Source organism: Physeter macrocephalus, chromosome 16 (assembly GCF_002837175.3).
Source record: "Physeter macrocephalus isolate SW-GA chromosome 16, ASM283717v5, whole genome shotgun sequence".
Taxonomy (NCBI): domain Eukaryota; kingdom Metazoa; phylum Chordata; class Mammalia; order Artiodactyla; family Physeteridae; genus Physeter; species Physeter macrocephalus.
The window spans coordinates 39,870,055-39,897,907 of NC_041229.1; the positions used below are offsets into that span (position 1 = coordinate 39,870,055).

Genomic DNA, 27,853 nt, shown 5'->3' on the forward strand with positions numbered 1-27,853 from the left:
ATTTTTTTTTTTTTTTTTTTTTGCGGTACGCAGGCCTCTCACTGTTGTGGCCTCTCCCGTTGCGGAGCACAGGCTCCGGACGCGCAGGCTCAGTGGCCATGGCTCACGGGCCCAGCCGCTCTGCGGCATGTGGGATCTTCCCGGACCGGGGCACGAACCCGTGTCCCCTGCATCGGCAGGCGGACTCTCAACCACTGCGCCACCAGGGAAGCCCTAATGTATATTTTTTAAAGAGTAGATGGATAGAAAGGAGTGGAGGATCCTGTTTCCTCCGCTCATTCTTCTCGTGGGTTTCCTAGGGCTGTTGTGCATAGTGGGGCCCCTATAAGGAGGCAGAAGGGGACCCCGGTAATAAGCTGCTCTCCCCTCCTCCAAACCTCTGCTCAGTCCAGACTCGATCCCTCCCCCTTTGGCTCTGAGTGTCAGATGTGCTGCCACTGTGGACATATACAGATGGGGACATAATTTATTCTCACACTAGTGAAGGTTTTAGTGCACTGCCAAATAATGGCTGCCTTCACACATGGCCAGGGTCAGCCTCACGCCACTATTCATGTAGCACATACCCAGACTCCTTCATAGAGAAAATGTATTGTGAAAATCTATACTATTTCAAGTACTTCCTTAACCTCCTAAAGTTGACCTGAGGGAGAAATCAGGTACTTCATATACTTCTCTTCCCTTTTGCTGTCAGAGACAGAACACGGGATGGTTGAAATACAGTTCTAGTAGAGTTTCATATTTCAGTGTTTTTCAATTCTGATTTTATTAACACAGTAATTTGCCATATACAGTACAGCTATAAAATAAGTCATTAGAAATATATATGTTAGGCCTTTCTCACCTTCTGAGATGGCCCACACTGTGTCTGTGGAGTGTGTTTCTTTCTAAATAAATCCACTTCTTACCTATCACTTTGTCTCTTACTGAATTCTTTCTTTGAAGAGACATCAAGAACCTGAGCTTCATTAAATCCTGAAACCAGGTGTGTGATCTCAGTTGGAAGACTGTGGGTTTTGGCAGGGTTTGAGTCCTGGCTGCGTGGGTTGAAGTCCCAATCTGGGTTTTGTCTGGGTTCGAGTCCCGACACGTGGGTTCAGGTCCCAGTCTGAGGTGCACAGTTTCAGCTGGCATCCACGAAGGGACAGTGATAAGGTAAGAAAATGTTGAGAGTTAGGTCTTGGTTCTAAAGAGGCCCATGGCATGCCACGAGCCAGGCATACTGGGGAGGACACTGCTGATGTCTGCTCATTTTTTAACTGGTGGGTCAACCCCGTATACTTACGCACATCCAGCAGCAGGTCCAGGACAGAATTGTTAATCTCTATACTATTCTTGACTCTGAGGTTTTTCTCCTACATTCTTGTTCATTCCTGCTCTATTTCTTTCTTTCTTTCTTCTGTTAACCCCAGAAGACCTGTGTGACCACCAAGGTGTACTTTTTTTTGCCTTACTCCCTTCCCTCTGACCCTTACAAATGCTGACCCTTTATTCCCAACTTTTAGCTAGACCAACTCCCACTCATCATCAGCACCATTAGGGATGTCTTCTGTGCTATTTCTTTGTGACTTTTGGGGCACTAACACCTGGTTGGGAGACTACCTTGGAAGGGATAACATCTAAAATTGTAAGTGCAAATCTTGACCAAATTGCGCGGTGGATTTTGACATAAAAGTGGAATTTTGGATAGCTCAGGAGTTAGAGGTGTCACCTCAGGTTTGTATGAAATGGATTAGGCTGCATCAATCCCAAGCAATATCCCTCTCGGCCATGTACTCCAGGATTGGGAAAGATTTGGACAACAAGAATTAAAAGGAAAAAACTTATAGTAGGTTATGTAATCAGGTTTGTCCACAATATGAGTTAGGAAATTTAAAATGGAGTGAAGTACCCCATGTTCAAATTTTCATGGCCTTGTACCTAGGCAATGGAACCCAAAAGGAATTTAAGGCGTGCGTAGCTCGGAGGGATGACTCTAGGAGGACACAGGGGACATTATAACTGACCCACCCTACAGGGCCATGGATCCCAAACGAATGTGGATCCCTCCTCCTCCGAGGTACAGGCTCTTCTGGCTATGCATTTCATAGCCCAGTCTGCCCAGACAACAGGCACAAAATTCAGAAAGCGGTCCTCAGACTCCAATGAATGATTTGTTCCAATTGGCTTATTTGGTTTTCAGTAATAGGAATATGGCCAAAAAGTCTGAACACACCCAGAGAAACATGCAAAAGACCCAAATGATTGCAGTGGCTTTGACTGCTCAGAGACCACCAAAGGGAAAGCCAGCTTTTCTGGGCCAGTCTGGCCCTGGCAGACCACAGGGCCCACGGGCACCCGTACAAGGCCCTGTGTGGACAAAAGGGGCACTAGAGGGAGGATTGTGATTGATGTGCCCTTTGCAAACAGCCAGGGCATTGAAAGAGGGAGTGCCCCAGATGCCGGAGAATGATGGGGGCCCCTCGGCCATTGATGGTTTTGCAATCAGAAGACTGAAGGGGCCCAAGGCCAAGAGTGGTTCTACCTAAAGATACCATCTACATAACTAATGTCGAGCCTCGGGTGTTCGTTGATGTGGCGGGCCACTTGATAGAATTTCTTATAGACACTGGTGCAGTCTTCTCAGTCTTAACCCAAAGGATTGGAAGCCTTAACAATCATAAGGAATACGTAATGAGGTTGTCAGTGAAGAGACAAGGGCACACTTTCCTGGAGCCCCTTTTGTGCAAGATCAGTGACCAGCTGTTTTTACATTCCTTTCTGTTTGTGCCTGACTGTCCCATCCTTTTACTGGGAAGAGATTTGTTAACTAAGTTAGGTACCACTCTGTTTCTCTAGGGGTAAGGGAACCACCCTCATCACCAAATAGTTTAAACAAAAAGCAAAAGATCAACTGAAGCTAAAATAGAAGTTTAGTAGACCCTGGAATGTGGAATATCGAGGTTCCGGGCTTGGCCAAAGATATCCAGCCAGTGATTATTAAGTAAAAAGGGTTATATAGTGTCTAAATATAAGGTACAAAGTTCTTAAATCTTTAGAAGATCCTCAAAAATGTTTGTAAGTAGATTACCAAAATAGGAGGCCACTGGTCTGACTAAACTGACCATAGCTGATATTCAGAGCCTGATAGAAATTTTGGAAGATGCCTTCTCCCCTAAGCTAGAAAATGAAAAGTAAAACTTTGCAACATAAGAATGGGTATGTCAGTCCTTCAGTATCATTGAGGTAACCACTCAATTCTTTGAAAAAGAAAACAAAACTGTCCTTGTTTTACAAATGTAGTCTTTACAGGACCAGAGGTGTGGCTCCAAAAATAATCCAAAACCCACTAATCCTTTTATCACTCCCAAAACCTTCCCTATTTATCTTAAGAGGCTTGTAAGTATTAAACAAAGGGGAAACAAAGTCATCCTAGGAGGAACTTGCTTGTAACTTTGGGTTACAAATATCCTATATGGTCTTCTCAGGAACCCTTATCTCTGCCATCTTTTTAAATGCAAATTTTTTAAAAGAGGGTAAAGTAATTTAGAACTTAACTTGTCAAGGATAAATATAAATCTTAAGCATCTTTTCTGTAAACACTAGTAAAAAGGGTTTAGCCATCTAGACAGGTGACCTGGATTTGTTCCATCTGCTGGAAGCCCAATTTGAATCCAACCCCTTGTAAATGATGGGTTTTATATTACTGTACCTGACTCGGGGCTGAAATTTTGAAATGGGAACTATGAGGTCTCTGTGTTTGTGTTCGTATGTAGCTATGTGTGTTGTAGATGTATGCTATTGCCAAAATTAATTCATAAAAGAGCTCTATTTAATTGGCTTAAAGGAAATTAAGTCCTTATAGCTTATATAAATACTCAGAAATATAAAACTGGACAGAATGAATTTCAGGCTCACGTCATCTGGGGAATATTCAATACTAGACTGATATCTGGTATTAAAGGGGGCTTAAGCTGGTTGGTCTGATTAATATAGACATGTCTTTATAGAGTCATCAATGTTAAGTATAGTACTTCTATTGTACCCAGGTTTACTAGAGGTCAAATAAGACCTCATTCTGTTACGGATTTGTCAACAAGAAAAGTAACTCGATGTGAAAAAAACATTTAAGGAAAGCAGATTGTGTGTTTTCAGTAAAGAAAGTGTGAGGAATGGAACTGCATTTAATTAAGGGAAAAGAAAATCTGTCTTCTGGTTGTTTCTGGATGGAAAACAATAAAAGTGATGGATATAGAAAGTGATAAAAGGTTTGTGGAAAGTGGACCCTGAGAAAAGGGTTTTGTGCATGGTCAGGATTGACTAAGTAAGTTTAGAATAAATTTGAGTAAATGAATTTTAAAAGTAAGCTGGTGCAACACTTGAATTTGGCCTTTCTCTCTCTTAAAAGGACGTTTTCTTAAAATGTTGAACTGTCTTTGCTAACAGGTTTTAAGTTCTTTACCTTTTAAGTGATCTGTTCTGTATTTGAGTTTGAAATGGTTTATTGTCACTTTGGCTAAGTAACTATTGTCTCACAGTGACCTATGATCTTATTTGACCAAGTGTTTTAAATCTTTTTGACAAACTTCCCAAATACCAAATTTTAAAGTTCCTTTGATTTCCAGCTAACTTTGGGATACTTTCGAGGGCCCCTGAGGTAACTCAAAGAGAAGTATTTAACTAGGATTATTTCGTATGTTAAATTAAATGTAATCAGAGGTGTAATCAAGCCTTTTAAGTCTTTTGTCATTTATAGATATTTTTGTACTCTGACACTGTTACAAAAAGTGCTTCATCATCAAGAAGATTCATAGGAAGGCTAAGGAAACAGTTACAATTCCACATCAAGATGACGGCTTCCAGCCCGTACGGACTTAAAACAAGGAGCTGTCCTGCCCTTGTGGCCCCTAGATCAGGCATCCAGAGATTTTTTTTTTTACTCCCTGACAGGCAGGGTCGACGCCCCTATTCAGCCCTGAAGCAGTTGTAGAAGACAGACCATCAACCCTCTGCTTCCCGTAAGAATACGGGAGTAAAATCTCTGAGGGGGGAATGAAACAGGAGGGAAGGGGTCACAGCCCAACCTTTTTAAGAATGACACGGCCATAGGACATGACAAAAACTGGTTAGAACTCACTAGATCCAAGATGGCAGAAGATTTGACTTCCAGTGGACCTTGAGACTCATTATACACTCACTGTAATATATTAGATGCTAAATGACACACCCACCAGCACCATGACAGTTCTGAGGCTAAGCATAAAAGGTCAAAAAGTGGGTGGTGGCCCACTTCCTGGAAATCTCTGCCCCTCCCCCTAAAAAAATGGAATAATCCTCCCACTCATTAGCCTATGAAATTACCCAGCCCATAAAAATTAACCATGATATTTCAGGGTACTCTCTCACCTTCTGAGATGGTCCACATGTCTGAGTGTATTTCTATCTAAATAAATCTGCTTCCTTCAGCTGGAACTCTCCAAGGAATTTCTCAAAGTAGTAGACCCAGGCATGCACAACAAAGACAATCAGGGCTTCCCTGGTGGCGCAGTGGTTGAGAGTCCACCTGCCGATGCAGGAAACACGGGTTCGTGCCCCGGTCCGGGAAGATCCCACATGCCGCGGAGCGGCTGGGCCCGTGAGCCATGGCCGCTAAGCCTGCGCTCCGGAGCCTGTGCTCCGCAATGGGAGAGGCCACAACAGTGAGAGGCTCGCGTACCGCAAAAAAAAAAACCAAAAAACAACAACAACCAAAAAAAACAAAGACAATCAGAGGAAGAGGTACTTTATCCGCTAATACAAGAGCTCCCTTTAATAGCTCTGGTAGGGAGTGGAGAACAGGCCCCTCTGGCTGGAGAGTACTTTGTTGCACTTCAGGGAAAGGATCTGCTTCTCTCAACTGGAGGGAATTCCTGTATGAAAGCTGGGTCTTAAGAGTTTAAATATTCTTAAGCAATAACAAATAGTGGAATGAGACAAGTCAAAGACACAATTCACTGAGGTTGAGTTCAGAGTGTCTGGAATTTGTAACTATATACTTTATTTGATGTCAACATCAAAGGAATATTTTAGTTTGTTTGTTTGTTTGTTTGTTTTTGCTGTACACGGGCCTTTCACTGTTGTGGCCTCTCCCGTTGCGGAGCACAGGCTCCGGACACGCAGGCTCAGCGGCCATGGGTCACGGGCCCAGCCGCTCCGCGGCATGTGGGATCTTCCCGGACCAGGGCACGAACCCGTGTCCCCTCACTTTATTTGATGTCAACATCAAAGGAATATTTTAGTTTTTTTGTTTGTTTGTTTGTTTTTGCTGTACACGGGCCTCTCACTGTTGTGGCCTCTCCCGTTGCGGAGCACAGGCTCCGGACACGCAGGCTCAGCGGCCATGGGTCACGGGCCCAGCCGCTCCACGGCATGTGGGATCTTCCCGGACCAGGGCACGAACCCGTGTCCCCTCCATCGGCAGGCGGACTCTCAACCACTGCGCCACCAGGGAAGCCCTCAAAGGAACATTTTAAAAAGCAAATTCAAATCCATAAGTTAGTAACAGTTCAAGTTAACTGCATTTAAAAAAAAAAAGTATTTACATCTCTCCATACTTGTATACCCTATAACTGTACATAAACTTTTGCATTTCAAAGCATTTGTCACTTATAAAGTGAAAGTTTTCAAAATGCTAAGTAAACATTTGCTAATTATGACTTTTTAAAAACAATACTCCTTTGGAAGATTCCTCTTCCTTGTGCTTATAGTTGATCTGCAAACATTTCTCAAAGTTTCTGGAAACTTCTCTGGAAAAAAATATCTGGAAACTGGTCTGGAAGAAAATCATAGTAGACAAGGGCTAAGTGCAGACATAAGCAGCTCCATTTTGTAAACAAAGTTCCGGCCTTCCATTTTATTCCACTGAACTTCTTTGAATGGTCCACGAAGATGATTCCATTTGCTATCTTGTAAAACATCACTTTTTGGAATGTCTTTACACTGGTTACGGGGAAACTGAACCATAATCTTGCTGCCACTTTCAGGGCCATTACGAACTGTGGAACAAAACCCAAAATTCAATATACTCATTTTCCAAGCTAGAGACAACAAAGATCACACAACTTCATTTTCCATGAGTATAAAAACCTTGTTTGTCTATCAACTTGAAAGTGCTCATTTAAAAGTGCTTTTCAGGTTCAATATGCTAAAATAAAATTTACTAATTTATAGATACTAGGCTGGTATAAATATTCATGAATTACCATTTGTACTATAAAAATGTGGCAAGATGAATGTTGGTTTAGGAAAGTCAAATGTCCTATACATTTTCAGAACATCATTATTTTTTTCTAAAATACCTGACAACCCAATCATTCAATGACTTGGTTAATACATACCTACTATGTGATAAACTCAAATGTTCAAAATCAGAACTGGAAAGGATGGAGGAAAGATTATTCCAAATATGAACTTTAGGTTTTAATGAGGCTTTATAACCCAGGAAAGAAGAAAAGAAATTATCAATAAGGGCCTAGCAATGATCAAGCCTGCAGATTCACAAGCTCTGATCCTGTGGGGAAGAATTTCTAATTATCCACTCTTTCAAATATTTAGAGCAGGTATTAGAAAAGATCACACTAAAACCAATATAATTTTCAACTAGACAGTATGTATACATGCCTATCAAAGTGCCCCACTCATAGGTGCTTCATAAAACACCTCTGTTCCATCCCTTGACCATCTTTAGGATCAAATATTATTCTTGCATATTTGCAACAGTACAGATATTTTATCTATGCATCTATGTATCTATCTATGTATCTATCTATGTATCTATCTATCTATTTTTGGCCATGTGGCTTGTGGGATCTTAGTTCCCTGACCACGGATTGAACCTGGGTCCATGGCAGTGAAACCATGGAGGGAAAGCACTGAGTCCTAACCACTGGACTGCCAGGGAACTCCCCAGCAGTGTATTTTTAAAAAGCATTTATCCATTAAAAGTTTTGAACTGCAGGAGCAACAATGCTGATGGCATTTTTAAGATAATCTCTTAGGAGAATGTGTTGCCAAGCAAGACATTTTTTTATAACTACTAGAAAGAGAAGTAATAACCTGTTGTTCTGAATAACAGCTATGATGAGATAAATGCTCAGTATAATTACTGCATGAACTCACCTACTGCAGAGATAAATTACTAATAAGTATAGTAACTATTAAAGCTAAATGCTAAGGCCAAACTCCCAAAGGTCTCTTCACATTCAGAGAAGCAGAAAGTACCTGAAATAGCATAGTCACCATTCGGGGAGGCCACTGTTATGGCAGAGGCATTGCCAATGCTCTCTATGGGCCCAAGTCCCACGTGATTACTGAAGCTCAGGACCTGCCAGCCCATAACTTTGGCTAGCTGCTGAACTGCATGCACCTGATGCTGTGACATCTGTGAATGAAAAAGGAAACTTCATTGACAATCAGCATGGGTATTTACTTTGCAGTGACTTGACATCGTGACTGTAAAATAAACTTCTGTTGGGGTTTTCAGTGCCTAGCACAGGAATCTTATGTTTGAGGAATCCTCCTGTGTGACCACTGAGGGAAGCGAACAGCACCCCACCTTCTACTGCAGAAGCTAAAACAGCCTGATACTCGCTTTCCTGTCCACTGGCAGCTGGAAGACAGGCATACAACCTAACTTGGCCAACTGGAACCTCCCACCTGGATCACTGATTATGAAGCAACATTTAAGTAGTAGCAGGGTGTGTAGCTGAATATCTTCCATTAACCCCCTCAAGTCCACTCTCCACCCTACTCTGTCCTGGGAGGCTGACCCATATGGTTACACTACCAGCTTTTATAACTAGGTCCATAGTAAACAGACACTCCTGAAATTATCCTGAATGTGCCACTTATTTCCAGTTAAGACCCCGACTGATACATGGGGCAATTCAGAGTGCATTCTGTCCCAGCGATGAAGGCAGTAATGCTGGGATGGCATCAGCAGTGGCACTGCCCTGGCTGTGGTTCTATCTAGCTTCCTTTGATCCTGATCCATTGGCGAGTCTTATTCTCTAGACTTCTCATCAATTCTGGAAGCTATCCAATAGGCTTTCAATATGTTTCTGCGTGTATGTGTAAGCCGACCAAAGCCATTTTAGGTGCAATCAACCAAGAGCTGCCATACCTCACGAATGCATTTTATTTCCTTGGTACCACATAAGCAAGTCAGTATAAAAGATTATTGCTTCTAGGATGGAGTGTCAGTATTTTCAAAAATTTTTATGTGAAACATAAATATGTGTTTTATGTGAAAGATTCATTAGCATTTCAAAACCTACCCTTTCTCCCATAACTCATATTTCAATGGATCATCACAACTCCAAGAAGGTAGGAAAAATACTGTTCTTACTTTACAGACGAAGAAAGAAAGGTCCAGAAATTTGTCCAGTGTCACAAAGAAGGTTTGTGACAGCACTCTCCATACTGTCCCTTAATAAGAGGAACTCTTGCTTAGGGCTCAAGAGGAAAGCATTCCATTTATCATTATGGAGAATGGACACTATAGCTTTGTATCTGATCTCCCTTTCTCTGGTTTTCTTGGGTTAGTAATTCTAAACTTTCATGTGGTCCTGGAGGGGTTGTATATCTTGGCTAACATGAGAAATGAAACAAGTCTGATAGTCTCAGAACTGGTCCTGCATCTTAAATACAAACTAAGAGTAGAAACAAATCTAGTTTGTCAACACTTTCAATTAGCCCGTAGGTTGTAAAATGTGCACTAGAAATTAGGTGGCAGGGAAAAATGGCTTTGAAAAAATAATTTTACTTCTTACCCACTTTGTTCTTTCAATAGTTATGAGTGGAAGGGGCTCAAGACCTGTAGCCTGCAACTGTTACCTGAGACAGAAGGAAATCCTGCAGCTCCTGCTCCTGGTGAGACAGAGTAATTACTCTTCCATCTCTGTGTACGACTCGGATCTGCTCAACTCCAATATTCAATTGCAGCTGAATGGACCTTTATAGACACATATACTAAAAATCAGAAATGTTGAAAATTACCTTATACAATGCCAAAAACCTTAACATCAAAGAAAAAGAATATAACAGTTTTGATAACCTACACCAACACCCACGGGGGAGAGTTTTCTTAGGTTCAATGGAAACCATCAGACTCTAAACTACTGTAGGCCACTAAGCAGCAGTCTACTCAGAAGGATACAGTGGGGGAAGCACGGCTTGCCAGCAGGCCAACAACACTTGCTCCTCTTCTACGGCAGGCCTTTCAGCTGTCAACACTGCAGCAATACACCTTTGCTGCAATGAAATGAGATCCACATTGAGAATACGTGGGACCTGCCCTGACTTAACAACCTGGTTCCTCACAGGAGCCACGCACCCTTAACAGCTCCACAGGCATGGTTTCCAGGGTGCCCACCAGAGACACTGCCCACTGTCAGAACTCACGCCATCCTGGGAAATCCAAAGCCGGCCCCATCAGGGATTTATAATTTCTCCCAGTCCAGAACCATTTTACCAATTTGGGATCATTTTTGCCATAAGCAGTGTTGCCCAGTAACACACCCGGCATCTTTCCTCATCAAGTTACTAGGAGACTAGAGCGAGAGTTAACCAAAGGTCAAATTCTCGTACAGAAAGGAAATAGGGTTTGTTAACTTCACCCTCTCCTGAAATAATCAGCAAACAAGTCAAAATACGTACGCTCTATTAACTAGGCTTAGGTCAAACAAAGAAACTCATAAAATAGCCAACGAATATATACGCAGATCACAAAACTCTTCCAAACTAATTTATAAATTTTTAGCATATGACATGTACATGAAACACAAAACTCTCCAAATCAAATAATCCAGATGAACAAATGTGGAAAAAAATAGCATTATATCTTTCCACATTTGATAGTACCTTTTTCCTAACTTTGTTTTACAGCAAATATTTAAGAATAAAGCATTTTGGCAACTACCTATATAAAATTGTAATTTTGATGAAGTTTACATATTTCTTTCCAAGAAAAAACACAAAATTCAGAAGGCTTAAAGGAAAAGACTTATAAATCTAACGAAATTTTTAAATTCTCCTCTTTTAAACAAAGGTGTGAGGGAAGAGGAATTTGTAACCACTCTGAAAAGAAAATTGGTAACATTAATCAAAATTTTAAATGTCCTTATCTTTTGACACAGCAGTTACACTTGGAGGAGTTTATCCTATAGATATGCTTACATATGTACAAATTATTTTGCTGGCGTACAACTAAAATGTTCAACAATAGAAAGTTGGGGAGCTTTAAGAAAGAGAATTACTTTCCATTTTAAATAGCATAAGATGAGCCCACCAGCTGTAGAAGATGGGGAAAAGAGCATTCTACACTTCCTTCTACTTCCTCTCCTGTCCTGATTCTATCAAGGCTACATTATCACAAACCTTTCTTCACAGAAGTTTAGAACATTTACACTGGATTCTATAACCATAATCCCACAGTTGTCTGGTCTTAGTTCTAGATGTAAATAATTTAATGCTGATCAATTTTTTCTTTTCCTCCCCTTTGTGCTCACTCTCTAAGTTTTTATTATGGAAAATTTTAAACACACACAAAAGTATAGTATAATGAAAGCCGATGACCCCGTCACCTAGCCTTAACAGTTAAAAACGTACACTAACTTTGTCTCATATATTCAACTTCCTCTCCCACCACACCCCCGAGCCACCACAATTCATTATTTCTTTAGGTAGAGGGGGAAGAAAGCCACGATCCACTCCACCAATCTTTTCCGCCTTCTATATTTGATCTTTAAATCATGTTCGTCTACTATTTTTCATTTTTATGAAAAAAGAGAATTAAAACACCCCTATTAAAATATAGTATTATTATATTACACATTATTATATTCCGCTACTCCTGAGGGTGGTGATTTCCTTTCCAGTTGTGTTTTGCTCACTGAGAGACCACTGTGGCTAGTTACGTCTGCCTGAAATAAAGCAACTAAAGCTTGAATACAGACCCTGATAAACATACTCACTCTCTCAGACTGACCTGGAGGAGGGGACTCAGCTCCATCTTTCTAGTTGTTAATTTTCAAAGAGGCTAAAATGGAAGCCCAAAATGTCTTTCATGGCCACCAGCTAATTATATTAACGTGTTCCTCCCCACTGCCCACAGTTTTACTGATATAATTGACAATGTCATTGTATTCGTTTAAGGTGTACAACATAATGGTTTGATATTTGTATATATGGCAAAATGATCACCACCATAAGTTTTTTTTAGCATCCATCACCTCACATAGTTACCCATTTTCTTTTTCTTGTGATTAGAACTTTTAAGATTACTCTTTCATCAACTTTCAAATATACAATAGAGTATTATTAACTATAGGTTCCATGCTGTACGTTACTTCCCCAGAACTTATTTACCTTATAACTGGAATTTTGTACCTTTTGACCACCTTCACCAACTCCCCACCACTGCAACCACCAATCTACTATCTGTATATTAACTTGTGATTTATGAATATAAATCAAGTAGACTGCTCCTCCAGGAATGCTGGGGACAAAAGTCATTAAGGGCATAATTATGAACTGGATTAGACACAGGGGTTGTTTTAGGCACACTATGGAAAGGATAGGCTCTAATATAAACAGCCCTCGTCACCTCAAATACCCCAGACTGGCCACAGCCTCTAGGCAAGAACTGAAGCGGATCGGAGTTTGAGGAAGCGTGGCAGCTTTCCGCTCAATGCTGGGGTTCCTTCTTTACCACAGCTCAAATATGTGACATTTACCTAATACAGACTATTTTAGACATTCTTACCTCTGTTTTTTTTTGGTTTGTTTGTTTTCTGTGTATTTTGGCCGTACCACGCGGTATGTGGGATCTTAGTTCCCCAACCAGGGATAGAATCAACACCCCCTGCAATGGAAGCGCGGACTCTTAACCACTGGACCGCTAGGGAAGTCCTTACCTTTCATTCTTAAAAACACTCTACAGCTGACATAATTTACTGGAATGTTATGCCATCCTAGCAAATAAAAACCAAAATCTTGATATAATCACTCAGCAAACATCAATACATAAAAAGCAACTTAACATATTAAATAACTTCTTTTTGATACTTACTTGCATATTTGTTCATAGCCTTGTGATGTGATTAAGACTTTCACACTAGATTCATAAACATCATTAATATTTGACCAATGAGCCTGTATCTGAGGATCTTCAATGCGACTTGCTAAGCTGTCAATGGTTGCAGCAGTTCTTTTAAAGAGAATAAGTTAAAATTTTTATAAAGTTACCATAAAAAATAATAAGATGATAAATCACTTATGAGTTTTACGGTTATTTGAAAAACAAATGACTACGTTTTGAAAATACCATCATTTGAAAAGCAAAGATTTTAAAGAAAGGTCAGATGTAGCTCTGATGTGCTGGTTCTCAGTTTCACATCATGGCACATTCTCATGCCACACTGATTTCCTTTTAACTCCATTTGTTTTCTGCCACTCAGAAAATCTTACCAGAACACAAGTGAGAAGGATACTTCCAGGGTACTAACCTCAGCTCTGTAAAGAATATAAATTACTCATAAATATCAGTACTTGATCCCTGGTAACAAGTGACTTGGGACATACCCGCACCTGGAATTTTAATTCCATTACTGTCATGGAATTATAATCATTTTCAAGAGAACCTAGAGAGACTTATTGAACAATTAAAACCTATACTCTAAGAAAGATAAATATGGTAAGTAAAAATGAAAAATAAGATCCATCCAGTGATAATTATGTACCAACTACTATTAATAAGTGCTTTCATGAATTATTTTAACCTTACTAACAATAGTAGACACTACTATTATTACCTCCATTTTTCAGAAGGAACAAAAGCAGTTTAGCAATGTTTAGTAACTTGCCCAAAGTTTGTAACTGTTTGGGTCACAAAACCTGGAAGTCTAACTCCAGAGCCAATAATCTTTCCTTTATATTTTATACACACTAATGAAAAGCCACTGCCTAGAACCAAAGCATAAATTATGTAAGTTAACCCAATTACTGAAATCCTCAGTTTCTAAAATTTGATTCTAGCACTTTACTGGAAAGAGAAGGAAAAGCCAGGAGGAAATGGAAGAAATGAGAATAGCCACTGAGGACAAAGGGCTTTTACACCAACAGGCTTGGGCTTTGCTCTTTTATCCTGCTTCTGCTCTAGTACTGGTTTCTTTCAATCCATTTTTAACTTTACCTTCTTTTTCTGTGATGTGTTTCCCTGGCAGTGCTTCAAAAATTTTTACAGCAGATAAATACGTATGTGAGAGTTTTGATCTCGGTATTTTATCTATCAACACACTGGGAACAAAAAAGTATCTAGCAATTAAGAATTGTTAAAAGAAATCATGGATTAGTCACACAATGGGCTATTATATAGCTATTAAAATATCTCTGAAGGCAGGGTATAAAACTTTATGATACCAGATTTATTAAAAAATAAAAAAGATACACATGCCCTGACACATATACTGTTGACCCATGAACAATGGGTTTGAAATGCACCTGTCCAATTATAAGAGAATTGTTTTGTTGTTTTGTTTTTTTTTTTTGTGGTATGCAGGCCTCTCACTGTTGTGGTCTCTCCCTTTGTGGAGCACAGGCTCCGGACACACAGGCTCAGCGGCCACGGTTCACGGGCCCAGCCGCTCCGTGGCAGGTGGGATCTTCCCAGACCGGGGGTCACACAATGGGCTATTACATAGCTATTAAAATATCTCTGAAGGCAGGGTATAAAACTTTATGATACCAGATTAAAAAATAAAAAAGATACACATGCCCTGACACATATACTGTTGACCCATGAACAATGGGTTTGAAATGCACCTGTCCAATTATAAGAGAATTGTTTTGTTGTTTTGTTTTTTTTTTTTGTGGTATGCAGGCCTCTCACTGTTGTGGTCTCTCCCTTTGTGGAGCACAGGCTCCGGACACACAGGCTCAGCGGCCACGGTTCACGGGCCCAGCCGCTCCGTGGCAGGTGGGATCTTCCCAGACCGGGGCACGAACCCGCGTCCCCTGCATCGGCAGGCGGATTCTCAACCACTGCGCCACCAGGGAAGCCCATAAGAGAATTTTTTTCACTAAATAATTACTACAATACTGCACAGTCTTTGGTTGGTTGAATCCACGAATGCAAAACCTGGGAAAAGGAGGAATTGCCTATTTGGTGGCCGACTGTAAGTTCAACTGTACAGAGAGGGTGGCACCCCTAACCCCCGTGTTGCTCAAGGCTCAAATGTATGTAAAAATATATGAGCATGTTAATTGTATGGAATTATACAGATGGGTTGATACATTTGGAACATTATTTCTATATCTAAGGGGAGAAAAGGAATATTTTTAAAACTTTGCTGCTTCCAAGATCACAACTACTATTCAGAAATTTATAAGTGTTCTAAAGATAACTTTTTCCATGCTTAACTTTATGGTTAATCAGAAATTTGCAAGATTAAAAATATACTCAAATTACTAGCTTTTATACTTGAAATGTACAAATGGAAAGTAACAACAATAATCTAACATATAATATTCTTACTGTTTATAAGGAACTTCTGTATACATTATTCAATTTGATCCTAAGACCAGACTCCTATACCCCCAGTTGACAGAGAAATAGAGGGCCACAGATATTAACTAACTTGCCCAAAGTTACTTAGCAAGTCATTGAGCTCTGGCTTAAACGCATCTTTTACCCTAAACTCCTTAACTCCTTTCTCTGTATCATGCTGTTGTCTCTAACATGTCTTCCTAATTCATTTTACTAAAAGTTTCCATTCTGAGACCAAAGACTAATATGCTAATAAAACCATGACTGTATTAACAGGAAAAAACCAAAAATCAAAAATAAAATGTCATTCACAAAAACAGTGTGCCCACACCTGTTGAGTACCACCAAGGCGCAATCATGAATGAAGTAAAAACAGAACTCTTCACTAAGCGCCAATAATAAAATAGAAGAGCACCCTTTAGCATTTGGAAGTGATACATTCATTTAGGTCCAATCATGCAAGTTTGTTTTGTAAATGATGTGTATGGAAGAAAGAAAATGAGCTTTGGGGTTACATAAACGTGGGCATAAATCCTGATTTTGCTAACCTTTTAGCTGTGTAACCTTCAGCATGTTGCACAACTTCTCTAAACCCCAATCTTCTCATCAGTAGAAATGGGTTAACATGATCTGCCCCAGAGCTAAGGATTAAATAAGTCAACATACAGGAAAGTGCCTTCCAAAGTCCTAAAATGTGTGACAACCAAAAAATAGGGAAAGCTTCAAAAAAGGTTTAAATCAGTTCAGGAAGAGGATCCCATGGACGGGTTACTGAAGAAAGTTTGGTGTCCCATGGCAGGTTTCTAGTCAGTCGTCTTTGGAAACATTAGTGCCAGTGTTAGAAACAATATATTAAGTTACATGGGCAATGGCGCTAAGTCTTCTCCAAACTTGACAGGACCATCTATGACCATAAACTCTTCTACCATAGCCACCTCCATCTCCCCGGAAAAAAAATTAAAGCATGCCAAAAATAATGTAACTAATAAAGATAACTAACAAAGGAAAAAGGACTGCGGTTTCAAAGAAAAACAGTAACTCTGTCCTTACCTACTCCTCAGAAATATATGCTTTGCTTGTTTAATTATTTTTTCCAGGAGCCCTTCACTTGACTGTATTGAATTAATTTCATTTTTATCAAAAGCTTGAGGACCCGAAAGTCTCATTCTCTTGTGGCCGAAAGGTGCACTTGCTGGATGCGGCATCATGATGGAACTCAAGGTCTGTTTATGAAACTGTAACAAGAACAGCCGTTTTAAACAGCCAATACCCACATATTAACTACACAATGTTCGTTCAAAACATGGCTCACATTTTGGAAACATGAAAGCAATGGATCTGAACCACATATAAAGGCAGTCTTGGCACACAGATAAATGTTAACATCTACTAGACCACATTTAATGTGAGTTTGTAAAGAGAAGGGTCCCTCTCAAGCTTCTGTTTTTATTTTAAAAGTTTTAAAGTAGAAAAACAAATATTCTTTAATAAGTCCCATTGACAGAAAACATGAAATCAATAGATAATTGTTCCACCATACCCTAGATTAGAGGTTCCCAAACCTGGCTACAACAGAACCATCTGAGGAACATAAAAAAACTGATTCTTGCACCACCACAAATGACTGAACCAGATTTTGGGGTGAGGCAGAGAAGGCTGGAATACGTACTTCTATTAAAAGATTTTCAGGGTAGTCTTCTGAAATTAGCCTAAACTGTGAACCAGCACTCTGGAAACATAGTTCTAGATGACGTGTAAATAGAATACATCCTGAAATAACTCAAGTAATTCTTTTCACGGGCTCTGACAAGATATTTTCCCTGAATACCCAATCAGAATACCCTCTAGCGTGCATTTCTTACACCTCTCTATAAAACTTGTGGTGTATTTCTGCCACTAGAAGCTACGCTTGGAGATAGACTGTATTCTGATTATCTCTGTATTCCCTGAGCCCATAGCAAGGATCTTTTACAGCACAGCTAGTGAATGTCATCGCTATATGAATAATGAGGACTCAGCAGAGGGGAGTGTGTGTACATTCACTGCTGTGGATACTCTTACCACAATGCAAGGAAAAACATTTACTTCAGTACCTCTCTAATCAGTAGATGCAAATTATGCTCTAGGACATAAAGATGGTCCTCTGGACTTTGCTTCTCGGTAGCAGATTTTTGGGATTTCTTATCATTTGAAGAATGGCACAGAGAAATAGATAACTGCAAGCCTATTTATAAAAATAAGAAGAACAGATATAAATAACCTATAATATGGAAAGGCACAGACTGTTTTCATAAAGTATAATCACAGCCCATTCTCAAAAGATACATTCTGAACTTTAAGAGGAGGCTTTCGTGATCAACATTTTTTACACCAAAATGACTACTCATGAATATAATAAACTACTATATATTTTAACAATTCAAATTCTGTTCACCTACAATGTGGCTGCTGACCTTGAGCTGTGGCTAAAGACAGGTGAACAGAAACTATATGTTAATTTATTTCTTCTAGATTTTAAATTAAAAACGAAACAAAACACAGAGTTAACATCTGGTCTTACTGACTAGAAGACAGATATCGTTCCCTGTTCCCATGAGAATCAGGATGAAATTTTTCACTCCTAATACCTATTCCTTTGACAAGATCTAAGAAGACGCTCAGAATTTATGTAAAAAACAAGCGCAGCTAATTACAAATTGATCTCTAGGTAAGTCTAACTGCTTCTGAATAATATTTTAAATTCAATCTCCACAAATTTAGGAATATTATGGATATTTAATTATGCATTTTCTAAACAGAAACACTAACTGGAAAACATACATACACCCCAATGTTCATAGCAGCATTATTTACCATTGCCAAGATATGGAAGCAAAGTAAGTGTCCATCAACAGATGAATGGATAAAGAAAATGTGGTGTATATATATACAATGGACTTTGAGAGTATTACGTTAAGTGAAATTAGTCACAGAAAGACAAACACTGTATATCACTTATAGATGGAATCTAAAAAATAAAACAAACTAGTGAATATAACAAAAAATAAACACACAGATATAGAGAACCTAGTGGTTACTAGTGGGGAGAAGGAGGCAGGAGGGGCAATGTAGGGACAGGGGATTAAGAGGTACAAACCACTATGTATAAAATAAATAAGTTACAAGGGTATACTGTACAACACAGGGAATATAGCCAATATTTTATAACAACTATCAATGGAATATAACCTTTAAAAATTGTGAATCACTATGTTGTACACCTGAAACTTATATAATATTATACATTAACTATACCTCAATAAAAAAATAAAAAATAGGTACGTCCCTGGTGGCCACGCTCCCAATGCCAGGGGCCTGGGTTCGATCCCTGGTCAGGGAACTAGATCCCACATGCATTCCGCAACTAACAGTTCACATGCCGCAAAAAGCCACGACTGAGGAGCCCACCTGCCGCAACTAAGACCCAGTGCAACTAACCAAATAAAAAAATAAATAAAATATTTTTTAAAATAAATAATTAAAATTAAAAAATTTAAAAAAAACTAAGCATTTTCTAATTGACATCTCATTTAGACAGTAAGACAGGATCCCTAAGAAATCTTCCACAAGTGGTGCTGGCATAGACACCTCAAAGCAACTGTTACTGAATAACAGCCTTGCTAGGACAAACTTTAACATATATTGTTTAAAGCCCAGGAGTGACACTACTGAGGACACAGAACAGAGTCAGCAGTGTAGACTGTGTTGCATACTTCATTGGCTGTTATTACAGACCGCACACTACCTCTTTGCTCTTACTGTTCCTTCAGCACACCCAAATAGCTACCCGCTTTGTCCTGTTCCCCAAACCACAAAGTCCTAATTATAAATCTCAAAAGGGTAGGCTGCACTTACTTGGAAAGGGCTGAGAGATAATCTGGTTTTTCACCACAATGTGAGGGATCTGTGATTTAATTTGAACAGCTTCCCGAGAGAGCTGTGCAAAAATTTCTTTACATAAGAGAACATTTTGTGCTGCTTCTAATTTCGTCTGCCAATGTGGGGAACCTGAAAGACAGCGGACATACGTATATATTAATTAACTAATTATATTAGGTATTAACTAGCTTAAATGATCTGGATACATATGACAAAAGTTTAGAAAACAGTGCATTATGGCATATAAAACATTTTACTTCTTTTACACAGAGAAAACTGGTAAATAAGTTCAATCTTTAAAAAAAGATCACAGAGCTATTCACTAATGGTTAATTAACAAATTAAAAATACTTACATTTCTAATTGCTCTTATTCCTAAGTACCTATTTTTCCTATCTATGTTTACCTTCAGTTCATTTATAAATATAAGCTTAGGTAAGAACAGAAGTTAGAGGACAGAACATAACTATACCTGGTTTGGATTTAGGCAAAGGTCGTTTGAAGAGGTTAACTGTGCCAAGATCACCTATGTCTGGAGCCTGTTTTTGAATTGAAACCTATGTGACAATAATAACACGAAAAAATGTTAGCAAATTAGCTTCCGGGCTAGTAAGAAATTACTTGAAAAATACTTTGACAAATACCTTGATATATGCAGAGCCCTCTAAATCACTAGGAATCTGGACATCAAGGGGACAGTAATCTTCAGGTATTTTCTTGTCCAGATCAATATCTGTATTCTTTATTACTTCAAATGTACCATGATGGGGAAACAGAGATCCTAAAGGCGTATTAAAAATAGCAAAATCAAAACCAGTTAACATGTTAATTTAACACAAATTATTAAGTGTATAATATTTCACATACACATCACTGAAGCAAAAATTAAGTTCCTATGAAAAACGTGTGTTTTGGGGGAAGGGAGAGGCGTGGTAAACAAAAGGAAGTAATAAGGAAGCAGGAGAAAAGAGTTATTTACCTTAAAAAAAATCATATGCCTTAATCTAATGGTATCATAATAATATGAACTCTACAGGCCATCCAAACTGTTTTATTCAAATGGAGTTTTGACAAAATGAATATAATTCTAGAAAATACTTCTATAAATTTAAACTTTGGAGATTAAAAACTTCTGGAGCTCAGTCTCTGTAATAAGGTTGCAATTAAAGGGTTCTGAATTCAGTAAGAGAAGGACAAAAGGAAAGTGTATATACCACCCTTTTTTCAACCAATTCCTAGACTTTCATGTGATGTCTTTTTATGTAGTGCATAAGTTTGGGATAGTTGTTTTGGGCTGCTGAATTACCGGAGGAGTGGGTAGATAAATGTAACTGCTGTTTTATAACAAGGGAAGATGTTCAAGATTTTCTTGCAATTAAAAACAGAATGTAGGGCTTCCCTGGTGGCACAGTGGTTGGGAGTCCGCCTGCCGATGCAGGGGACACGGGTTTGTGCCCCGGTCGGGGAGGATCCCACATGCGGTGGAGCGGCTGGGCCCGTGAGCCATGGCCGCTGAGCCTGCGCGTCCGGAGCCTGTGCTCTGCAGCGGGAGGGGCCGCGGCAGTGAGAGGTCCGCGTACCACACAAAAAAAATACCAGAATGTAATCAAATCCTTTTATAACATAGGTGACTATCCCATAGAGAGAAATTAAGTAAAGTTCTTGCACATAATTACTTGTTGGGAAGGGCTTACAGTGTTCAAAGCCAGAAAGCACTGCTTCTACAGACTACCTATTAAAATGTAAAAATGTCTTTGTCATCTCGAATTCATCTTTGTGACAGAACTTTACCTTCAGAATTCAAAATTTATCAATTCACATCAACGCTAAGGCATGTAGGTCCTCCAGTACTTAACTACCTCAATTTACCTTCCTTTAATTTTGGGATAATGATGGCTTGCTCTGACAAATGAATCCTTTTAAAATATCACTCTACTATTGTTACCCCAGTGATCACAGCCAGGGCTCCTTGCTTTTTTATCCCTTGACATTCAAAGTTTTTACCCCATTGAGCTGTGACTCAAACTTTTACTGTATCCTCTGAATACTTCAGCAGCTTAAAGACAGTACCATAATTACCTCGAAAAACCTGCTATTATATATCATAGCTCAACAACAAAGAATTTATACCAAAAGATGTGAATTCAAGATATTAAACTCTGATATACTTCAACAAAGTATATTCCTTAAGTTAGTGTTGCAACCTTGGCTGAATGGAAAAAGGAAGGCGAAGTGTTTTTACCACTGTTTCTCTTCACCCAGGATATGAAAACAGCTTAGCAGACTTTAGGGAGGAAAAACAGAATAAGGAGGAAGAGAGAAGTTTCTTTTCTCCATTTATGCCCAGTTTTTGAGGGTTACTGATAAGCCTGTGATTGAGGACTCTAACCCTACCTCCTTATTTCTGACTAAAATGTCAATTATGGTTCAGGGTGTATGAGCACATAAACCCTATCTCTGAACTTTCAATTAAATGGATCTAAAATGTTTTCAAATTGAATATAAACTATTTATACATATATTTACATAGGTTGTGATAATTTTAGCCTTTCTGTGGTAATTTTAGCTTTTTCAGGCTTATGGGCACAGAAATTAAAACTTCAAAATGTAACATGTCACTGAGAAATAATATTATTACAGAAGAATATGTGGGAGTTCCCTGGCAGTCCAGTGGTTAGGACTCGGCACTTTCACTGCCAAGGGCCCAGCTTCAGTCCCTGATCCGGGAACTAAGATCCCGCGAGCCATGTGGCGCGGCCCCCCTTCCCACCCGAAAAGGTAACATTACAACCTACCATTTATAGTTTTTGAAAAACTACATTTTAAACAATAATCTATACCTGCGCTTCTGTAGCTCAGATCTCCAAGAATTTTATCTCCAACTTTTCTAAGTTTCCAGTGTTGCCTCAGTCTCAAAAGCTCAGAGTTGAAGTCTCTTTGTAGCTTATTTTCTTGGTTTTCAGTGACTGATTTAGCCAGTCTTTCTGCCCCCTTCAGTAGGATTTGTGCTGCTCCCGCAAGTGACTTCTTTTTAGATATCAACTGCAACGTCTGAGGATTCTATCAAAAACAATCCAAAAGTGTAGCTCTGTATTACTTTTTAAGTGATTTTAAAATGATACACTTTTCTCAACAATAAAATACCTACTCAAGGGAAAATTTAAAAATTAAAGAAAAGCACAGAGAAGGGCGAAAAGCACATATAATAATGTTTTTTGTTTTTTTTTTTTTAAATAACCGCAACCTATTTCTTTAGTCAACTCAAATAAAGATTTGTGTTAAACCAAATCACCACAGTGGACTATAAATCAGAACTTAACACTGCATCAACCTGGCCCAGCCTAGGTTAGGTTCCACCCTGTACTGCCATTCCTCTCCTATGTATGCCACTCTCCCCCCCACCCACACGTACACCCTTTCGAGGCACTCAGTATACTTCAGATCAAAGTCCATAACTGGAAAACTGATGAGAAATCAAAATCTATGTATTATATATACATATATAAATATACACAATCACTACCAATTCATGTAGACATACTTCCAAAAAGCCAAGTTTAATAAAAGTTTTCTGGCTGCTGCATAAGAGTCAAAATAATAAAGTTTCATAAAAATGTCACAATTTTTTGATCATATTACTGAACCGAATTTTGAGTTTTTGGAGAACTCAAGAGAGTTAATCTTTAAATCTTTATCTGGACTTAATTTTGCATTTAAGGAAAAGGAAACAATGGGCACACAGCCTAAAAGATGGTCCTGGGACTTACGAAAACGGCACCATTATTCAATCAAATCCCACAAATACCTGTTTTGGAGGAAGTGCATCCTGAGAGACGGGATCCAGAGTCATAAATTTTTTATCCCTAACAATACTGAGAACATCATAGAGAACACACATCTCTGTCAGGGCACTTCTCAAATTGTTCCTCACTGAATCCCAAGGCCAAAGGGAAGGTTGAAATTTCACCAACCCTAAAAAGAGAAAGAAAAAAAGAGAAATACACAGGTATTAGTTATAGAAAGATCATTTAGAGGTTTAAAAGTACTGAAAGAAGAAATAATGAATTCTATTTTTAAACTGTTCCCTCTTTTATCCCATCCTCTCCACCCTTTCTTGAATCTTGGTTAACATTTAAGTTAGTATTCCTACAATGTCAAAACAAGTATGATATCTAATTTCCTAAGTTAACTCTAACATTTCAACATGATAGGCTTTCAAACAACTTTTAAAATTTATGCACGCCTTCTTAATAACCTTTTTTTCTTCCAGCTTTCAAAACCTGAACAAGTAATTATAGAGAATTTCCAATACACAAAGTACAAAAATAACAATGACCTATAATGGCAGCATTCAGATAGTAAACACTATTAACACATCTTCCAACCTCTTAATCACTTTTAAAAATTAAATTTCACGAATACAGGCTCATTGTACAGAGTTCAAACAATAGAGTTATAGAGTAAAAAGTGAAAGTTTCCCTTTATTCCCCACCCCTAATTCTCTCCCCTCCTGACAGGCAGTCACCATTAACCGTTGGGGCATACCCGTCCAAATGTTCTTCTATGCATTTACATACATATACTCCCATTTTTCTATTGCTTGCTTCTCCCCGCCACCCCACCAAGTTAATATGTCCTAGAAACACTTCCAGATCTACTTCATTCTTTTAACACTGTCTGATATTCTGGAACATAGATGTACAGTAAGTTTACCCATTTCTGTTTAACGGACATGGAGATTGGTTGCAACAACGCTAGCAGTGGTAAACATCTTGAACACACATCTGTGTATACGTCAACTTTTTCTGTAGGTTAAATCATTAGCCATGATATTAGTGGTTCAAAAGAGATACAGGCTGGCAGTTCCCCGGTGGCCTAATGGTTCGGATTCCGGCTTTCACTACCGTGGCCCGGGTTCAATCCCTGGTCAGGGAACTGAGATCCCACAAGCCGCGAGGAGTGGCCAAAAACAAACAAAAACAAGCAAACAAACAAACGAGATGAACATTTAAAGATTTTGATACATACTGAACTGCCGAACTGTCACCCAAAAAGGCTCTAAAAATTCACATTCCCAACACGAGACATTAACAATCTTTTTAAATTGCTACTAATCTTATGCATGAAAATAGTATCTTAATGATATTTTCATTTGCTTCTCCCTACTAGTGAGATCTGAAGTCTTTCCTCTGTGAGCAAACTGTTTATATCTTTGGCCTATTTTTCCAATGAATTGTCTTTTTCTTTTCAGTTTCAAGGGACTCTGAACATAAGGGGTATCAACCACTTATGTGTCATATGTGTTGCATATACTTTTCCCAGTCTGTCATTTGTCTTTTTACTTTGTTTATGGCATATTTTCCCATTATTATTTTAAAATTTTATGTAATTAATATACCTATTATTATACCTATCTTTTCCTTTATAACGTCTGTTTCCTATCTTGCTTAAGAAGATCTCTCCTAATCCCGAAGTTATATGATTATAACTTCTTTCCAATATTTTGTTTTATTCTCTTCACTTGCATTTCAATCCTTGCGGAAATATTTCTGTGAGGTCTGAGGTAGTATTTACCTTTCATTCCAAAACGGATCCCTAATTGTCCTAACACGACTGGCTTGAAATGCCATCTTTAAATGCCCATTTACACAGGGTTTCTTCACATAACTAAATCAAGAACTGTTAATGTTTTTTTATTCTTGACAATAAGGATACAAAAACCACACATACTATTTCTATAATTCTCTCCTAACTAGTTTTATTTTCCTTATAATCCATTTACCATATAGCATCCAGAGTGATCTTTTGTAAACAAAATCATCTGTCTACTTAAAATCCTTCAAACTTTCAGCTGTCGTTCTAATAAAAACCAAGTGCTTATCCTGTCCTACTGGCTCTACATGATTTGGCCTCTGCCTACCTTTTAGATCTTATCACATACTCCAGTCAATACAAATCCCCTTTCAGTTACTATAATCATCCACCTTGCACAGGGAAACAAAGTAACGAGTCCAAGGTCACATAGCTAATACGTATCCCAGCCGAGATGTGAACTACAAGGCTCTTAACCAGGGTGTGCCACATTACAGACGCTCTATTAAAAAGGCAAACACTTCACCAGTGACAGTGTCCCTCAAGCGCTCCCACTCAAGGAAACCTGCAGAAGAATAAGGAGTATTAAGAGTCAAGCAGTGCCCTAAATTGTCCAGGTGACGAAGAGCACAATTAATGTTTCGCGTACCTACGTTCAAAGTACTTCCACGCACAGCATCTCACCTGGCGCAGGAGAGGCAGAGTGACATTACCTGGGCGGGTACCGGGACCCCCAGACCCGCCCAGCAGACTCGAGCCACAGACACGGGCCTTACCCTCCTCGTCGTCCTGGTCCGCGCTGGAGCCGGCGCCCGCCCAGTCCTGCGCGTCGCCATCTGCCCCCGCCGCCTCCTCCTCCTCGGAGCCCGAACCCTGGCTGAAGTCGATCCGCTGGGCCAGACGCGCCAGATTCTGGGACATGGACAGCGGCTGCAGGTATGTCTCAGTGCCATCCAGGCCCACCTCCTGGACCTGCTTCTCGCAGGCAGACTCAATGCTGATCCGCACAGCACGCACCCCAGACATGGTGGCGGCGTCGGCAGGACCCCAGCGCCAGCCGAAAACCGAGGGAGGAAGTATGTGCGCCTCTGTGGGGAGCCGGGAACCCGGGAACCCGGGAACCGCGCCTTGGAGGAGCTTTTGGGAAACCAAACGCTGCTCTAGAGCCGGAAACAAAGACGAGAGCGCTGAGACTTCCCCAGAATGCACTGCAGGCCCCTTCGCGCTCCCCCCTCCCCCACTCGTTGGAGTCTCGCGGAAGGAAACCGGCGGACGCGGGAACTCTGCACTTCCGGACGAGCGCTTCCGGTGAATCCCACTACGTCGTCCGGAGAAGCTTCCTGGTCTGTCAGAGGCGTGGCTGGCGGTGGGAGGGCGGTGGGAGGGTGGGATCCGGGTGCAGAGAGCTTGCGGAGGCGGGTCCCCGGTGTCCACCTCCGTTTTAAGTGTTGCTTGTTGGAAAGTGATGTTGGATAGAAGGATGAAGACGACCGAAAAGAAGTAGGGAAAAGGAGATGAATGGGCCCCTGGATCCTAGCAACGAGAGGCCCTCTCAGAATGCTGAGATTTGAGGGCTTACACCTGGGGCAGAAACAACATATCTGAAGAGTTAGAAAATACGGGCGTAGTTTGAGGAAAACAATGAATTGTGCTTATCACTACTTAAAATTATACTGTATAATTAGTTTGTTATCTAAACTCCCGTTAGTGGTAAACTCCATGACGGTGACTATCTGACGTGTAATATGCGCATATTTCTTTCATGCCTGAGTTAAAATAATATTTATAAGATTAAGAAGCACTGATGTGGGCGTGGGGGTGGTGGGATGAATTGGGAGATTGGGATTGACATATATATACACTAATATGCATAAGATAGATAACTAATAAGAACCTGCTGTATAAAAAAAATAAAATTCAGAAAAAATATTAAAAAAAAAAAGCACTGATGAGTCTCTGAGTCCCTGAGAAAGTATTTCATCAGTAGTAATTCCACAGGGGAAGATGAATTCTTTTATGTTACAAAACTCTACTTAATTGAAGGAATTATATCATTTATGATGAGTCTCTCCAAGTTTTGTGCCAAGGTATATTTAAGTTTTTCAACTCCTTTTCTAAGGTATTTAGGAAAATACGGTTGTCATGGTGTCAGTCTCTACCTAAACAATACATGTGGGGTGTTTGTTGGGGGTGTGTGTGAATTTTCAAGGGAGGAAGCTCAACGTTGGCAAGCTCAACAGATTCTGCCGGACAGTCATGTTTGAGAACTACCGTACTTTTTATGCGTTAAGTTTGTAAAAGATTTTAATACCTTATTTCAAAATTTGATTAATATTTATCTTGGGCTCTATTTGTGCCAGTCACTGTGCTAAGTGTTTTAAACATATTTCTCCTTTAATCTTTATAAGGTGCTCATACTTACGAGGCGTCTGCTGTCTCAGCTGGGCTTGACCTGAGGGTCAGCTGATCTAGGCTGGGCTCAGCTGGTTGGTTCTACTTCAAGTTATAGGTCTACAGGCCATTTAGAAGACTCTGTGCCATGTGTCTCTCATTCTTTTTTGTACTAGCAGGCTGGTCAGGGTATGTCCTTCTCATGGAGATGGTAGAGGTACAAGATGTAAGCCTTGCCTGCATTACATGTCTAAAATCCACAAGTTCCATGGCCAAACCCAAAAGTCAAGGATGGGAGAGGGGTTACACTCAGCTTTTTCAGTTGCAGAAACTGCAGAGTTACATAGAAAGGGGTGTGGATAATGGGAGGAGCAAGGCCAACCATCAGTC

General features: G+C 39.7%; 1 protein-coding gene and 1 long non-coding RNA gene across 3 annotated transcripts in view; one reads left to right on the forward strand and one right to left on the reverse strand.

The window, feature by feature from the left end:
* The window catches only part of LOC114488057 (uncharacterized), a 19,900-nt gene extending 10,008 nt beyond the window's left edge, over window positions 1-9,892 (forward strand). Inside the window, exon 3 of the long non-coding RNA XR_003683745.2 lies at window positions 9,809-9,892. This is a non-coding gene — a long non-coding RNA (uncharacterized lncRNA). The remainder of the gene's footprint in view (window positions 1-9,808) is intronic.
* MED17 (mediator complex subunit 17) lies at window positions 6,674-26,290 on the reverse strand. Of its 2 annotated transcripts, none has more exons than XM_007117551.3 (12): window positions 25,849-26,290; window positions 23,286-23,452; window positions 22,321-22,540; window positions 20,125-20,261; window positions 19,953-20,037; window positions 19,457-19,609; window positions 17,656-17,786; window positions 16,613-16,797; window positions 13,088-13,225; window positions 9,853-9,970; window positions 8,239-8,398; window positions 6,674-7,013 (listed from the first exon to the last, which is right to left on the reverse strand). In XM_007117551.3, exons 1-12 carry the CDS (start codon window positions 26,096-26,098, stop codon window positions 6,802-6,804), a joined length of 1,956 nt encoding a protein of 651 aa, XP_007117613.1. In that variant the 5' UTR covers window positions 26,099-26,290; the 3' UTR covers window positions 6,674-6,801. The 2 variants fall into 2 exon arrangements, with proteins under 2 accessions (XP_007117613.1, XP_007117614.1); XM_007117552.4 differs by lacking the exon at window positions 25,849-26,290 and adding an exon at window positions 25,757-25,833.
* Between the last annotated feature and the right edge of the window lie 1,563 nt (window positions 26,291-27,853).

Coding starts and splice junctions, on each gene's coding strand:
- MED17 (XM_007117551.3), bottom strand. CDS start 26,098: ATGTCTGGGGTGCGTGCTGTGCGGATCAGCATTGAGTCTGCCTGCGAG. Junction 13,226..16,612: donor CATATATTTCTGAGGAGTAG/GTAAGGACAGAG, acceptor TCTCTTTAAAAG/AACTGCTGCAACCATTGACA. Junction 7,014..8,238: donor TGGTGACTATGCTATTTCAG/GTACTTTCTGCT, acceptor TTTGTTCCACAG/TTCGTAATGGCCCTGAAAGT.